The sequence below is a fragment of the Anabrus simplex genome, chromosome 9 (genome assembly GCF_040414725.1).
Source record: "Anabrus simplex isolate iqAnaSimp1 chromosome 9, ASM4041472v1, whole genome shotgun sequence".
NCBI classification, from domain to species: Eukaryota; Metazoa; Arthropoda; class Insecta; order Orthoptera; family Tettigoniidae; genus Anabrus; species Anabrus simplex.
In genome coordinates this window covers 87612159-87630207 of record NC_090273.1, presented here as the reverse complement: position 1 = coordinate 87630207, position 18049 = coordinate 87612159, and the positions used below count along the sequence as shown (strand labels likewise).

At 37.7% G+C, this 18049-nt stretch overlaps 1 protein-coding gene across 10 annotated transcripts in view; it reads left to right on the top strand.

The window, feature by feature from the left end:
- MRP (Multidrug-Resistance like Protein 1) overlaps positions 1-18049 on the top strand; it is a 482909-nt gene that overhangs the window by 158793 nt on the left and 306067 nt on the right. For 6 of the 10 annotated variants that reach the window (XM_067153599.2, XM_067153600.2, XM_067153601.2 and 3 more), the window contains 2 exons: positions 10065-10354; positions 15791-15937. In XM_067153599.2, coding sequence (XP_067009700.2) covers positions 10065-10354; positions 15791-15937 — 437 coding nt within the window. The remainder of the gene's footprint in view (positions 1-10064; positions 10355-15790; positions 15938-18049) is intronic. The other 4 variants (XM_067153606.2, XM_067153603.2, XM_067153605.2 and 1 more) reach the window with 1 other exon arrangement.

The window sequence follows — 18049 nt, the reverse complement described above, 5'->3', positions numbered from 1 at the left end:
TATCTGCTTCAAGAAATACATACAAAAAATCTATAGGTTGTGATCGGATTGTAAAATTTCTTTTACCTGGATGACTAGCATTGGACGAAGAAGAGGGTGGGAATATCATATCACCTATTTCCCAATTGAAAAAGTAAGATTTAGCTGTCCCATTAGTACAGTTTGTGTCCAAGTCACTACCGTCAACTTGTCATTTTCCGGAAGTGGTTCAGGTTCATCACTGAATTCGGGAGGAAGTAATGAATTGAAGTTACTGTTTATTGGTACCGGCATCACTAATTCTGCTGGTGCTTGAAGCTGAGCACGATTTAGTCTGTCAGGATCTGAACAATCTTTATCACTAGAGTCAGCATCTGTTTCTTATCCTCCATCTTCAAGCAGCCCAATAAAAATATCAACACCTGAGTCGGGGCTTTCTGAAGGGTCGGCCGCTTCGAGCTCATCCAGAATTTCTGCAACTGTTAGTTGCTGTACTCTGCAATATATTACAGAGCAATTAGGGATACCAAGACTAATTACGTAAGGTTTAAGCTAAATATATAGCCATTATTGAGCGAATGTGAGGGTCAGTGATAGTTCTTGGGTAACTGCCCAGCGGGTCGTTAGCAACCCACACTAGGTTCTATTGAAAATACCGGAAATTCTAAGCAAGTTACGTGGATATCAAATTATGTATGTTTATTATTGAAGTTTTAAATAGTAAATACTGCAGTGTATAACCTGCCAATGAGAATAGTTGTCAATTCTACGTACATTCTTCATCCGCGTGCAGAGCGCTAACAAACAATCTTCTTTTGATTCCAGATCAAGAATAACGTCAACAATGAATCAAATTCCCGCATAAACACATGTCAAAATATATAATGGTTAGCTTAATTGATCTTACAAGTGTCAAGAATGTGATAGCTTAAAGAAAGATAGCATAATTTGATGGGTTGAAAACGACCCACCTGGGCATAAATGGGTTAATATTGAGTTATATTTGATTTTCATCCTTAGTAATGTCATTGCATGCAGCCATGTTTGATTACTATCTGTCAAGCCAGAGTATACACTTCTTCTGATGATGGAAGAATACTATTCTGTGCTAGATACTCTTTGATTCTCTGACTTTCCCCAGCTTCTGAATATACTCAACAGATGGCAAAATGTTCCTAATAACTTACATGCTGCTAAAAGAAAAGTGTTTCCGTACCAACAGACCCCATCATGACATACGCCTTAGACATTATCTGGGAACACCTATCGAAGGATAACCTAGCTACACTAGAAAGAGTGAAGGCCATGCATCTTAAAATAGTTCTCTGCCTTGGAAATAATGCTCTTTTGATACTAACCTTAGAGCACACAAGGTAACTCTTCTATATAGAAGAACTGCGATTAAAAATACCATTGCCTTCTACGACACAATAACAAGTTTTACATCAAGAACTGCAGGATAAAAAGCGAACGTATGGATGGATTTTTATCAAACAGACGGCATGATAATGTCAGAATGGATGAATTCTGACTGCAAGCTGCGGCATACCATAACACGCTTCTTATTAAATGTTCATAAAACCATTGAAAAGAGGAGGCAAAACAGACTACGACAGGCATATCAAGATGAGTTCTTTGACTATTTGTAACTAGTTGCTGTGGAGCAGCACGGGTCCTCTAGTAAAATTATTAAAATAATTTTCTCTGTTTTCAGGAATAAGATACAGGTTATTTCAGAGTTAACAACATAATTTATACTTATGATTCATTTAATATATCATTTTTGGATTATCATTAACATTGTTGATTTTGCACCCAATTTTTAAAAATTCTTATAAAATAGCATTTCATCTACTAATAACTGTGCAAAGTGATCCTAAATCTCCAGCTGTTTCAGTTTTAATTTTTTGTGGATTCATGTTCACTTCTCTTATGTGTTACTTTCTCGTCCATTGTGAAACTTTTCTGTTTCCATTCTCCATGGCTGACTGACGGCAATATACAATTCCTACTGATAGACCCACAGTTTTCAGTACTGAATACGGCAAATGTCAGTTCTTGGCATTATTTTAATGTGTCTCATTTTTGTAACCTGCTTACAGTTAAAACGGAAGTGTGTCCTCTGTCCTGAACAAGTGTCTTATAATCTTGCTACTTTAACTTTGTGCTGCACGGCGACTTCCCATGAAATTCACTAGACCACCGTATCCCTCTGATATCTGGAACTGAAGTCCTGCCGCCATCAATGCCAACAGTAATGTATCTCATTTCTTATTCACCTGTATTTCATTAACAACAGGAAGTTCCTATGTCTACAGTCTCCCTCACCTGCAAATCAACTGTCTCGTAATCTTTCTGTTAGTTAAATGCAGCGTGGTGACTTCCCATGACCTTTGCTAGACCCCCTCATCCCTTCGAATCTTCAGCTTATGTCCTGCTGCCAGTGAAACCGACTCTAATGTATCACACTTCTAACTCACCTGTGTTTTGATAAGAAGAAATGCATACATCAGTGGAATTATTTTTTCTTTTTTTTGCTAGGGGCTTTACGTCGCACAGACACAGATAGGTCTTATGGCAACGATGAAGGAATTATTTTAATTTTGCTACATGCAAATAAACCGCATTTAACTAAATGAATACGTATAACACTGAATTACATACAAATGGATTATCTGCAAATGAGGTTTAACTAAAATGCTTCTATATTTTGCTGGAACCTGCATTAATTTACATATAAAGTGGAATTGCACAGAACTCAGTTAGGTATAAATCAGTCTCAACTCTACCAAAAAAAAAAAAACCCTCTTACCAGTTTAATGAGAAACTTAAACTTGAGCGTTACTTCAGTGATGTCCAGGGAGAAGTTGCTTGTAGCTACATGTAAAGAGTCCTGCAGATGTGAATCAATTTAGAGAGATCGTATATTGTTCTTGAGGTACTTTGCAAGAAGATAGCTTTCTCCCAAGGGCAGGTTGTCTCGAATTAGCCAATCATTTGAGAGAAACGCACTGCAGAGTTTGGGAACTTTTGGTATCTTCTCTTCACCAAAAGGCTTTGAATTTCTCCTTTTTGAGCAGCTCTAAAGAGGACTGATTTATTAGTTCATCCTGCATGAGCACCAATATTATTCTCTTGATTTTTCTGATGAAATCCACAGTAAGTGATTGTATACCATTTTAAAGAGCTGTTAATTTTCTTCCAAAATACATAAAGGGTTCATGTTTATGTTCACGTACGCTTTTTTACTTGCATGATAAGAACAAATGTCATATAAAGGGCATCAGGTTGAGAATGCTTGCTGTAACCAAATGTTTTGTATTTGTGTGCTGTTTTCTTCCCTTTATGTGTATTTTACTTAACCTGATCATATCTGGTAATGTCTGTTTCTTAAATATGTACAGTACGTTCTATTCTTTTCAACTTCCTTCTTCTATAAAATCTGTCTTCAAACAGTTATCTTTGGGATGTCCTCCATTTTCCTCGGTTCTGAACACATGCCTTCATTCGTTGGTAACTTCTTTTCTTCATATCTCTTAGCATTCAGAACCTTTTCCTTCCTTCCTTCCTTCCTTCCTTCCTTTCTTCGTTCCTTCCTTCCTTCCTTCTTCTCTTTCTTGCTATTTTCCCCACCATGATCCTCTGGTGAACAAATCTTTCATAGCATGTGACCCATGCAGCATGTTTATCATCCTCATCAGGGTCCTTGCCTGTCCTATTGTCCTCAGTACATCCTCATTGTCTGTCCATTTAAATTTTCCACTCCTTTTGACAATTACATTTCAAAGCTTTCCAGGTACTTCTTTCTTTTTGATTGCCCCCATGTCACAGTCATAGACCACAATCCACACACAACACTTAACAAACCTCTTCCTGGGCTGTTCCTAGCCATCAGCAAACCTTTTATCCTTTTAAGAGCTGTCTTTGCTAACCTTGCCCTAACAACCACCCACTCGCTAAATTTTCTTGGTCTCCATAGATACTACCAACTAGATATATAACTCCACTCTTCCATTGAGGCGTTTGTAAGGCAACAGATCTTTGCCTACTGCTGGGAGCCATTTTGGTGGTCTGCGATAATACAATAATGGGAGTAAGATGCGTCGTTGCAGTCCATCTAGCAACAATAATATAAGAACTCGGCAAGTTTGAGTTCTCTAGCTTCTCTTACTCCAACTCCATGCACGTAACCTACAAGAGGAGCCCTTGTTAAACTGAACAACCCAGTGGAAGGTTGGGTATCCAACCCCAGCGGGAAACTGGGTCAGTGAGCAGATCAGTGCGGGAGGATCACCACTCTATCATCCACTAAAGTGTGGTGATTACTATGGCATATATGGCATGCTGTATTGCTTGTAGCCGTAGGAGCACAATCAGAGATAGTCGGCAACTAGAAAGACTCTCCTGGAGGATACCATCTTAATCTCCAATTGTCGAATAAGGTACAACTCCAACTACACCTGATTATGTCCATGAGGTCTAACAACCTCAGCAGTTTTTGGACCTCCAGTCGTCGTAGACTCTATGCCACTGGGCCATCGTCCCGAAACTGTTAAGGGCCGTGTGACTGTTGATGTGCACCAGCATTCCCACGTAAAAAGATTTCACGCACAGGCGTCATTTGGAAAACATCATCATCTGTGCAATATTAAAGTCCTGCGGTGATCGGCAAGTTGCGACGGGGGCAGGATAGTGTAATCTGGGAGCTCCTAGTGATGAGTCGGCTCGTAGGTGGCGAGTGTGTGATCGCCGTTTTGCTCAAGGACAGACTGTAGAGCAACTCGTGTGCTACACCCGTGTCTGAGCAGTCCTATTTAGGATCCCCTCTGCTCACCCTGAATGGGGAGGGGGCTATAAAAGGTGCTCTAAACATAGGCAGTCTAACTTCTCACCTGACTGGATTACCACGTTCAGTGGGTACACCAATTCGCGGTAGAAACAAAAGAAAGATTTGCAACATGAATATAGCTACCTGGAATATTCGTACTCTGATGGACACTGATGTAGATAATCGTCCAGAGCGACGTACAGTAATAATAAGTTGTGAGTTGAAGAAATACAACATTGATATCGCTGCTCTTAGTGAAACTAGGCACGCTGGAGAAGGACAACTCAACGAACATGGCGGTGGCTATACATTTTTCTGGAAAGGAAAAGATGAAAACGATTTAAGAATTCATGGAGTGGGTTTTGCAATAAAGAATGAGCTCATTCACAATCTTGATGAGTTCCCATCTGGAATTAATGAAAGATTCATGACACTCCGTCTGAAACTCAAGAACAACCAGAGAGCTACGATAATTAGTGCATATGCCCCAACACTGAAGTCAGAAGATGATCAAAAAGAAGCATTCTATAACCAACTTGATGAACTCCTGTCGAATGTACCCAAGTCAGATAAGCTTATTCTGCTGGGAGACTTCAATGCTCGGGTTGGCAGAGAATCATCACTTTGGCCTGGAACTATTGGTAAAGGGTGTAGGCAAAATCAACGCCAATGGAACCCTTCTACTCACGAAGTGTTCTGAATATGATCTTGTCATTACAAATACACTCTTCCTCCAGAAGGATAGATTTAAAACAACATGGCAACATCCCAGATCAAAGCACTGGCACTTAATCGACTACATTATTGTCTATAAAATCAGCTTCATGGTCCGTATCGCACTTCAATAGATTCACAATTAAGTATTTATTTATTTTCCACCTAGTCGATACAATGATTGCTTAAGGCAATTTTTAATGGTCAAAAGTGGTACATGTTTCGTATATTATCAACATCTTCAGCCACATAACACTGTTTAGATGAAAAATATATAAAATTGACAAAGTAATGCTTTAGAGGAAGTGTCCTTAAAATTAACATCAGATTGACAAGATTAAAACAAACAAATAACTCAAGAGAAAATATATAAATTATTTCTACAATAGAAAGCAGTCGTCAAGGAAACACTTGTACAATATTCCATAGAGAAATTGTCCTAATAAATATTCTTTTCTTAATAATTCATGAAAAAAGATCAATTTATAAATTAAAAATTATACAATTTATAAGTAATTATCGAAATGAAGAAATCCTGATATCACAGTGCGGCTCTTATTATTAATGTAGATGAAAATATAACTAATTCCTAGTTGTCAAAACTTATTAAGCCTGCTTTCCTTTGGAACAGTAACTCCTGTCATTCTTTCACAGTTTTGCGCCGGGTGTAATATTGATGATGCGTTCTTCCTTGCTCTTGCACCTGAGGAGGTGGAGGAGCGGGGGATATAGGTGTGTCAAGAACTTCTTTGCTGTCACCTATAGCTTCAACTGAGGAGGAATAAGTTGTAGGGCTGTCTGTAGGTGGAGAAATTCAAATTCTTTTTTCTTGATCCTTCTCAAGCATTTTCAAATATACTAGAATTTGATAATATAATGGATTCTTATATTCTACAGCCTCATTAAGGTTATCATTTTTCTTTACAAGTTGGTCTAGATGAATGTACAGGTCTTCATATGTGTTCATTAAGCTGCCCTTTTTTAACTTTTTTATGATGGTCAGGTCTTGTTCTATGTTGGTAAATTTATGACCTGTGGCAGTCATGTGTGATCCCATTGCTGAGAATCTTCTATGTTTTTCAGCATTCACATGTTCCAAATATCTAACTTTAAAATTGCGGCCAGATTGTCCTATGTATGTATTCTTACATTCAAAGCATGTGAGTTTATATATACCGGAATCAAAAAATTTATCTTTTTCCGAGAGATTTATTGTATCATGGTTGAAAATACTATGTTTCATGTTGTTATTGGTGGAAAATGCAATTTTGAAATTTTTTCTCTTAAATTTATTATTACATGAATGTTTGGATTATTATATGTGAACTTGATATATTTTTCCGTTTTACTAGGTTCGACTGTTAATTTAGATTGTTGCTTCTCCGAAAATTTATTTATTTTATCAGTCATGTTATTGTTGAAACCATTCAAGAGGGCTTGTTGTCGGATAAACAACAGTTCTTTATTCCTTTCAGATTTGGATAAAGGAATACTAAACGTTAACAGAGCGTTAACAGAGCGTTTGCCTTAAGCAATCATTGTATCGACTAGGTGGAAAATAAATAAATACTTAATTGCGAATCTACATTATTGTCCGCGCCAGAGATAAGCGCGATGTTCATATAACCAAAGTTATGACCGGTGCTGATGATTGCTGGACTGACCACCGCTTAGTTCGATCTGTGATGGCTATACAGGTTCCTCCAAAACGGCGGATTCAGGGGAAGGCGATAAAACACAAACTAAATACTGAACAACTTAGGAACAACAGTATCAAATCTGCCTATCAAGAACTATTGGCTGATAAACTTCCAAATGAATACCCAGAAGATATTGAGCAGCACTTGTCGTTATTAAAATCAGCTATTATAGCAGCTGGCAAGGAAGCAGTTGGTGTTAATAAGAGGAAACATCAGGATTGGTTTGACGAGAATGACAAAGAAATATGTGACCTAATTGATGAAAAGCGGAAAGCCTACAATGCATGGCAAAATTATCCAAATTCATTTCCCAAGAAACATAGATATCAACAACTCAAAACGGAAGTGCAGAAGAGATGCAGGATGATCAAGAATGAATGGTGGATAGGTAAATCAAAGGAAATGGAGAATTTAATTGCCTCCAACAACACTAGTGCCTTCTTCAGTGCTACCAAAGCAATTTATGGTCCCTCTACCAAAGGTCTTAATTGTCTAAAATCCAAAGACGGTACAGAAGTTCTTAAAGACCCTGACTCGATAGCTTCCCGTTGGAAAGAACATTTTCAAGACCTCTTGAACAGAAACTCGCATGTCGAGGAAGATGTGTTTGCTGATATTCCACAACAGCCAATTCAAGATCACTTAGGTGAAGTCCCTTCTATTCAAGAAATTGAGAAGGCCGTTCATCAGCTGAAGAATAAAAAGGCACCCGGACAAGATGGAATTCCAGCCGAGCTCTTCAAGGAGGTGGTCCTTTGCTAATTCAGCATACACACATGTTGATTGTGAAAATATGGAACATGGGAACAATCCCTGCTGATCTCGGGATGCTTCCATCATCACTATCTTCAAGAAAGGGAATAAGACTGTGTGTAACAATTATAGAGGAATATCATTACTCTCTGTTGCAGGAAAAATTCTTGCTAGAGTATTGTCCAATCGTCTACTGCCATTGACTGAAATGTGCCTACCAGAAACTCAGTGTGGTTTCAGGCCAAACAGAAGTACAATTGATATGATTTTCAGTGCAAGGCAAGTGCCGGAAAAGTCTAGGGAGCAAAACCAACCCTTGTACATGGCTTTTATCGATCTTGTCAAGGCGTTTGATTCTGTTAATCGAGAAGCTCTATGGAGAATTCTAGCTCAGATCGGATGTCCAAACAAATACATACAGATACTCAGACTGCTACACGACGGCATGTTTGCTGCTGTTCTTTCTAATACAAAACCAGGAGACCCTTTCCGTATTTCTACTGGAGTCAAGCAAGGTTGTGTAATTGCTCCAAGATTGTTCTCACTGTTTGTTGGAACTATACTGCACCTTGTGGATGATAAACTGCCATCAGGAGTAGAACTTCTGTATAGAACTGATGGAAATCTGTTTAATATAACAGACTGCGAGCTAAGACCAAGGTGTCCTCAGTGTCAGTTATAGAGCTTCAGTACGCAGATGACAATGTTATCTTAGTGAACACAGAGGAAGATCTGCAATCAATACTCAATGCTTTTAATCAAGGATATGAAAGTATCGGACTGGAAATTAATATTGATAAGACTAAGATCCTTTACCAGCTGGCACCTAATTCCAATAAGAGAACTCCGACTATTACAATCATTGGCCAGTCTCTGCAAAACATAAATCATTTTCCTTACCTTGGAAGCCATCTCTCGACATGTGCAAACATTGATGCAGAAATCCAATATCGTTTAAGATGCGCTAGTGCGGCTTTCGGTTGTCTTCTAAGAAGAGTGTTTGACAATCATGATATCAGTGTGAGAACCAAATTGTATGTTTACAATGCTGTTGTAATTCCTACTCTTATCTATGGTTGCGAGACCTGGACAACCTACAGGAGAAACCTAAAATGCCTGGAAAAATACCATCAACGATGCTTGCGGAGAATACTGAAAGTTAAATGGCAAGATCGTCGAACGAACCTTAGCATCCTCGAGGAAGCCAACACTACAAGCATAGAGGCAAAGATAGTCAGGCATCAGCTACGCTGGGCTGGTCATATCGTCCGCATGCCAGATACACGCTTCCCAAAGAAAATTTTGTACTCCCAACAAAAGAATGGCCAGCATAATCATGGAGGGCAGCTTAAACGATATAAGGATGTTCTAAAGTATAATCTTAAAAGATGTCATATTGATACGATCAACTGGGAATCTACAGCCGAGGATAGGCCCAAATGGCGTAGCATTGTATACAATGGAGTTGAACATCTAGAAAAAGATAGGAGAAGATTAGAAGCTGAGAGGAGGAACCGCAAGAAAGAATGAGTGAATGCGAGGGATGGCATTCTTGCACAACCATCTGCTACAACTACTAGTGTATTTTGTCACTGCAATAAAATCTGTGCATCCAGAATCGGACTGTTCAGCCATCTGAGACGACACAATTAATATGTCCAAATGACATTGTATTTATATACTACATATTCGTTGACGAATAAATGCTTATGATGATTCCCAGATAAATTCTGCAGTACAGCTCCCATTCCAAGTCACCAAACTGCCCGAATACTGAAATGACTTAACCTGTTCCTAGAGCATTCCTTCTAGTAATACATTAACCGTGTCCACTACCATTGCAATTCGTATAACTTTTTAACTTTCTTACCAGAGTGTTTTTCCCACATTGGGGCACAGTCCACTCTTCATTTTGCATCAGCATTAATGAGTGAAATTGTAATCCTTCTATTATCTTGCATGAAATGGTTAGATAGCTGTACTTCCCCTTAAAATAGTATTCATTCCACCACCAAATCACCTTGCAGCTGTATAATGATATAATTAATGATGTTAAGAAAAAGTTTTTAAATATTTGAGTTATGTTGTAGGACCATCGGTGATGGCTGGCCTTGCCGTCATGATCATCCTGATACCTGTTAACGCAGTTGTTGCTAATCGAGTCAAGACACTCCAGATTCGTCAGATGAAGAATAAAGACGAGCGTGTGAAGCTGATGAATGAAGTCCTGAGTGGAATAAAAGTTCTGAAACTGTATGCTTGGGAACCATCATTTGAGCAGCAGATACTTAAAATTAGGGAAAAAGAAATTAATGTACTTAAGCAAACTGCATACCTCAATGCAGCAACTTCCTTCGTTTGGTCTTGTGCACCCTTTTTGGTAAGATTATTTTTCAGTTTGATGGAAACCTGCCTTATTAAGTAATTATTTATTATTTTTTAAAGAAACCCTTCACTTGATATCATATGTAAACTGTTTTGTACATTTCAGATACTATAGTTTTTTTCTGTTCGTTCCTTCCTGTTACATTTCTAGGATGGAATTTTAAATCCCTCATTTGTTCCTTGTTTTGGATCACCATTGAAGTATTATGTTTTTTGTTTTGCTTTTTCTGAGCAAGCTTTAGAGTAATACTGCATCTTGTAAACTCATGATCTCTTATACCAAGGAATAGTAGTAGAACAGTGAAGCACTGTACACTAGTGCTACTGATGGATGCAGAACACCACACATACACTTAAAGAAACTATCTAGTCTTACAAAATCATAATCTTTTTACTGGAAAGTAAATCAGTAGCATGCATATTTTTGCTAGAAATCTTGGGTTTCATTACTTCCATTATTAGATGTTTTGTATCCTCTGTTCTTTCCAACAGAGTGGAAATGTGGTACTATTACAGTATTTACAGCTTGACTCAGTTTTATTTATTGTTTTACACACACACACACACACACACACACACACACACACACACACACACACACACACACACACACACACACACACACACACACACACACACACACACACACACACACACACACACACACACACACACACACACACACACACACACACACACACACACACACACACACACACACACACACACACACACACACACACACACACACACACACACACACACACACACACACACACACACACACACACACACACACACACACACACACACACACACACACACACACACACACACACACACACACACACACACACACACACACACACACACACACACACACACACACACACACAAAAAATATATGTCCTGAAATATTTTTATGATGTTGCCTTTGTGTTGGAGTATCAAATTTTCAACATATTTAAAATTTTGTGCTGAGCCAGCATCATGACACTGGAGTCCATAATGAGATAAATTATTGAAGTGCATTTCTTGATTAAGGGTAAATTTTAATGAAGATTATTTGTCACTTTAGGAGTACATCTTTGGTTTTCTCTCTGCTGACCACTCTTTGGATACAAAAATCACTTGGTCTCTGAATGTTGACTGCTGTTTTCACAGTTTGCAAGACCTATCATAGACTTTGTTTTATCTATCACGCCTTAGTAGTTTCAATTAAATGTTAATACGTAATATTATAAGAGATTTGATAGACTGTGTATATATATGTGAATACTCTATGCATTTTTAAATTTATTTTTTAAGTTTATACGTGAAAAGAGTTACACAAATTATTCATGATAAGGTTGTTACCATCCTTATAATACTTGAATCCCGTTTTACTTCAGAATTTCACATGGTGTCAATTGCCCATTTAAAATTGAGATGTGAATGAATCACTTATGTATGGCTGCTAGTGTAAGAAGTTCTCGTTATCACTTGTTCACCGCTAAAGAAAAGCTTCGCATTATTGAAGACTCGGAGAATATTGGAAATCATGCAACAGGTAGAAAGTATTACGTTAGCAAACGTTATATTCGCAACTGGGTAAAAAGCAAAACACAACTACAAGAAAGAAATATTAATCATCAGGTGTTTCAAGTCCTAAAAGTGAAGCATATGGACTCTGAAAATAAGCTGTGTGATTATGTGAATGAAAAGAGGCAATGCACATACACAGTTACAAGCAAAATGTGCCAGCTAAAAGATTCAGCCAGAGAACTAGGCATCACTGGCTTCAGAGCTTGCCAGAACCAGCCAACAAGATTTTGTAACCACAGTGGCACATTGTTTCAAGCAAATTGATATTTTATTGAGAATTCATTTCTTGTAAATAAAACACAAATTACAGCTATTTTTTAAATTATGATGTTAGAATTTTCCCTCCTAAAACTAGGATGCACATATTGTCAAAGGCGTTGCATGATTTCCAATATTCTCTGAGTCTTCAATAATGCGAAGCTTTTCTTTAGCGATGAACAAGTGATAACGAGAACTTCTTACACTAGCAGCCATACATAATAAGTGATTCATTCACACCTCAATTTTAAATGGGCAACTGACACCATGCGAAATTGATTGATTGATTGATTGATTGATTGATTGATTGATTGATTGATTGATTGATTGATTGGTGCTTATATATAGTACATTGCATATTTGTGTTTGTGGATATACAGGGTGTCCAAGAAGTCCCCGTACCCTTAGTTTTGTATGTTTCATATTATATTTTGTTGTATTATGGCATGGACAATTGAGTTTGTATAATTGGGGAATTCAATAGTTGTGTTATTGGTATTGGTATCCCTGCTGTTAGCGTTGTTGTCAGTCTCATTTCAGTTGTTAAGTCATGGCGGACGTGAGTGGACACAGCTACACTGTTGAGGAGCGATTGGTGGCGTGTGTGTGGGTGCACGAACGAGCACATATGGGGCAAACAATGACAGTGATAATGAGTGCATTTAGAGATCGTTTTGGCAAACCCCCACCTCGTAAAACTACTCTGCTTGATTGGGAGAAATGTACGTTTGCTTCAGGCAGTGTCAAAGACAGGCCGCGTAGTGGACGTAAGAAGACGCAGGAAGTAACGTGTGCCACCATCGCTCAATCAGTTGAGCAGTCTCCATTGAAATCCATTCGCAAAAGAGCAGCTGAACTTCAAGTACCGCGGTCAACAATGCATTCAACAATGCATGACCACATTAAAAGAGATTTGAAAATGAAAGGATTTAGGCCGATGGATGTGAATGAATTATCTGACAATGACATGGAGTAACGAGTTGCAGCCTGCCGTGCTTTGCTCGAACAATTCCCAACTGCCGTGTCTCGCTCAAGAGTGTTATTTTCTGATGAATGTGCGATATATCGCAGTTCACATAGGAGGAATGTTGTTTTCTGGTCTAAGGAACATCCTCATTATGTGCAAGAGTTGGAAAGGAACCCCCCTTATGTTATGGTATGGGCCGGGATATCATCACGTCACTTGTGCGGACCGTGTTTTTTTTGATTGGTATGTGAATGGAAAATCTTATTTGCATATGTTACAATCTTGGTTAATACCTCAGCTTCAAGACAAGGGAATCATGGGTCATGTGTGGTTACAGCAGGACGGGGCTCCAGCACATTTTGCTATTCAAGTGTGCGAGTTCCTTGATGAACAATTTCAAGGCCGCTGGATTGGCTGTGGCTCACCAACATCTCCAGCCCCGTTGAAATGGCCACCGCGAAGCCCGGACCTTACCACGCCAGACAGCTCATTATGGGAAATAATCAAGTCCCATGTGGCTGAACGTCGGTACACGACTAATGAAGAATTGCGCCAAAGTGTGGAGGAAGCCTTTCGTTCCATAACTCCTGAGATGCTCCGCAAGATGTCAATGAGGACTTGGAGGCGGATAGAACTCTGTGTAAGGCATGATGGTGGACATCCAAATTCCCTGGATTCATAGTTTTTATATGTATGTATTCCAAGTACTCCACTGTAATATGAAACGTATGAAACTAGGGGTACGGGGACTTCTCAGACATCGTGTTTATCATCATCTCACTCAATGAAGGTCAGGTGATTTATTTTGTATTAAAATTATCAAATATTGAAAAAAGTTAAAGTAGTAGTAAAACAACACAATCAGCCTGATAAAAGACTGAACTAATGTTTATTTTTGATATGAAAAAGAATTTCATACGTATTATCTTAGGCTTGAGTTTCTAGCCCATCCTTGCTTCAGTAAGTTAGTCTTTTTCAATATTGTATGTTACTGCTACTTTCACTTTTCTGTCACAGGAGGTCTGTTCCTTTGCCACACAAGTCTGTTAATCTTTGTTTTGCTGTGTACTGTATAACATAAGCCATTATGATTATTTATTGGTATAGTTTTCCCTTGCTCTTGTACAGAAAACCTACAAGGTATAATCCTGCTGCGTGGAGACTATACCTAAAATTTGCACTAGGTTTATGTTAATATGGAAAACTGCCTAAGATGTGACGGTATCGTATGATTTTATAGTAATTTAAACCTAGTGCCATCCTTTTTTTTTTTTTTGCTACTGGCTATACGTCACACCGACACAGATATGTCTTATGGCGACAATGGAACAGGAAAGGGCTAGGAGTGGGAAGGAAGCAGCCGTGGCCTTAATTAAGGTACAGCCCCAGCATTTGCCTGGTGTGAAAATGGGAAACCACGGAAAACCATCTTCAGGGCTGCCGACAGTGGGGTTCGAACCTACTATCTCCCGAATACTGGATACTGGCCGCACTTAAGCGACTGCAGCTATCGAGCTCGGTCTAGTGCCATCTGGAAACTTTGAATTTAATATAACAAAAATGTCCTGAGAACACATTCCTTTTAAAATAGAATTTCTGGAATAAATTTCCATTTTAAGACTTGGATTACATTTTCATCTTTAGTAATTTTATTTCCAAATCAAATCCCATGGCACTACAGACGTGTTAGACCTTAGCCTGCTAGATGGCGACTGCTCTGCCTGAAGGCCTGCAGATTACTACAAAGAATAAATCCTTTATATGTTTAAAGACAGCTTACTAACTACCATACAAGGAGTGAACTAAGCAAAGCATTATAATACAGTTCAACATTCACAGCGCACAATCTTTCAAAATTCTCTTTGATACCCTAAGATGCAACCTGAATGCAATCCTTTTTTGGCAATACACATATGGTATCATTCAGTTTCTTGGTTTTGTCATTGGAGCAACCCCTATGCAGTTTTGTTTTCTTAGTGAGAAAATTTTATAGGGTAAAGAGACAATCAAGGGCTTGAATTTGTTGCATGAGAAACAGTGCCAAAATTATTTTCCCTCTTTACATCAAACTACAAGTATTTCTACGTCTTTGAGCCAACAGTTCAGCTGGACGACACCTTCCTCCAAAGAAAGTATATAATTTTAAATTAGACTAGCTACAGACAATTCTGGGTGGCCACATTAGGAAGTTCAAGGTTTCTGCTATTGAATAAAGCATACCATCCGTGCTGTCTGGTTAATCCAGAAATAACTGCATCACGTTGAACATTCACAACATTTCTTAGTGTTGATAAGTCAGTGTTGGTGCTCAAGGGCTTAAACATATTTGTAGAAGTAGTTCATTAGGAGACAAAATTACTAAGATTACAGTTTAAAATACATTATATAGCAGTATTTAACTGATTCTTACACATCATTATATTTGTCTTTATATATATATATATATATATATATATATATACACACACATTAATTTGTTCAGTATTCTATTAGGAATTAACAGATATTTTGTGAAGCACTACCAAAGATTTTCATGTAGCATTCACACTGCAAAGGAACAGATCTAAGGTTTACTATTAAGTTGCATATTTCTTTGATATTAACAAATTTTTCTGTCTGAAGGTTTCTATTGCAACATTCGCCACATACGTCCTCGTGGATGAAAATAATGTGCTGGATGCCGAAAAGGCATTTGTTTGCCTTACCTTATTCAATATAATCCGTATGCCTATGTCCATGCTCCCCATGCTCATTGTCTCCATCGTTCAGGTGAGAGTTCTGTTTCCAGTCAAGGAGCTGCTGTAGAAACTGGTAAAGGGGGGAGGTGAATTTTTCACTCTTGCATATGTAGCTGGTATTTTATTGAAGAATGCAGCACTTGTGATCATAGTTGTAGATATATTATTTCTTCAGAGGCTTATGTTTTAAAAGTCTTCCAATACAAACCCAGATACAATTGTATGAAAGTGATGTACAGCTGGTTCACATACTACTGTGAAAGGAGATGAGTATGGTAAGTCTCACAGATAATCAGTCCTAAGGGTAGAAAAAAATGTCAAATACTGGTTCTACACACATTTTTTATTCTTTCTTAGCCTGCTGTATTTAACCCTCTTCGTGCCAGCTAATAATGCAAAGGATTGCTCTAAAAGTGCTAGGTGTTTTTTGTGAGGAATGCAGATTTCCAGGAAAATAATTGTAATTCCTCTATTTTTAGAGTTATCAAACAGAAAACTTTACTAGAAAGTGAAGAACATAATCCTGTAATATTCAGTAGATTTTAACTTCTTTTAAATGAAATATAATTTAAAATATTTAGTCTTTATATGTAGAAATAATAATGTAATTATTACAATACTGCAGAATTCTAAATTATGAGAACAAATTTCAAAATAGAAAGGCTGCTACTTGCCACTTACATTTTGTAACAATTGTAGAACTACACTGTAAAGTGAACAGACCAATTCCCTGAAATAGAATATAATCAAGTGCATTGGCTGAGAAATATGGGTAGTATACCTGTAAGTTTGCATTTGGGAGATTATGGGTTCCAAACCTACCCCGTTAGCAACTGTGAAGATGGCTTCTGTGGTTTCACATTATCAAATGCTGGAATGTTATCCTAATTCTTAGCCATTTTCTATTCTATTGTTACCAGAAATCTGTATGAGTAAGGGACGATCTTACTGGTAGCAAAAATTAAAAAATAAGGGACACTGTTTACAAGAAATATTTCATACGGTTCTCATAATCTTGATGTTTTGCTTCTTTTAAAAAAAACTTTTACCACCAGTTTTCAATATTTAGCAAGAAATTATGCTAATTCAAACATTACCTTATTAAAATGTCCGATTTTGAGTAACTGGTGAACACTGTTAACAATTGACTTGTGACAATGGAAAAACAGCTCTTCTCCTCTTGGATGAACTGTTCGTAAGTATTTGACTTTTCTTATTCTGCCTTCCTAAGGACTTGTCTGATTTTTAATTTAGCATACTCATATCCATTTCACTCTGTATGAAGGTCCATCTTAAGCATATTTTTAGTAAAATGACCATTGCTTTATTTAAAATGTCTTTCAGCTTGCTGGTTGCTCAGAAGTTACCTATCATTATATTTCATGGACTTTCTCTGTCACATTTTGAAGACTGGTTTTTCCTTATTTCTTCATATGCATGCAAGCGTTTATTATGCCTCACATCAAAGGTTACCAGCATTGTACAAAGCTTGGAAGGTTCTGTGGGGAAAAGGGTGGGGGGATAATTGTGCATGTGCTTATGTGCTTGTAGCAATGATAAGATGCAAACTCTTTTTTTTTTTGAGCACGATAAAAGTGTTAGTCTCTTGTACATTATTGTCTTGAGAGTTAATTGCATTCAACAGGTTAGGTAAACATCTAAAGAGTTTCATCAGGGTAATTTCTCCTTCCAAGTATTGGTATTCGTGAGATTATCTTGAATAATTCCCGATCATGTGCTGCAGATCATTGGCTGATTTTATAAATTTCTTATTGGTACTCTAGGAATGATTGAGGTTAATAGAAATTTCCTCTGAGATGTTACCTATATGTATTTCAATACCCGCATTTAGCTTTTTCAGAAATCGCATCATTCATGAACATCTATGTCTGTTGTGATGATGTGCAGTGTCCCTGTTGGTATATAGAGTTGTGCTGTCTTCTCTATTAACAAGTGTCCTGTGTTTCCATATATTTAACTTCTTGACATTGAAGAGTAGGTAAAGGGAGACTACAGACAGTGTTGTCACCAAAGGAAGGAAGAAAGAATCATATAGAAGACTGACTTGTGAAAACAAGGATACAGTTTTTACACATTATAGATTTTATGTCACAAAAGAAAATGTTTGTATGTTTCTTCATTG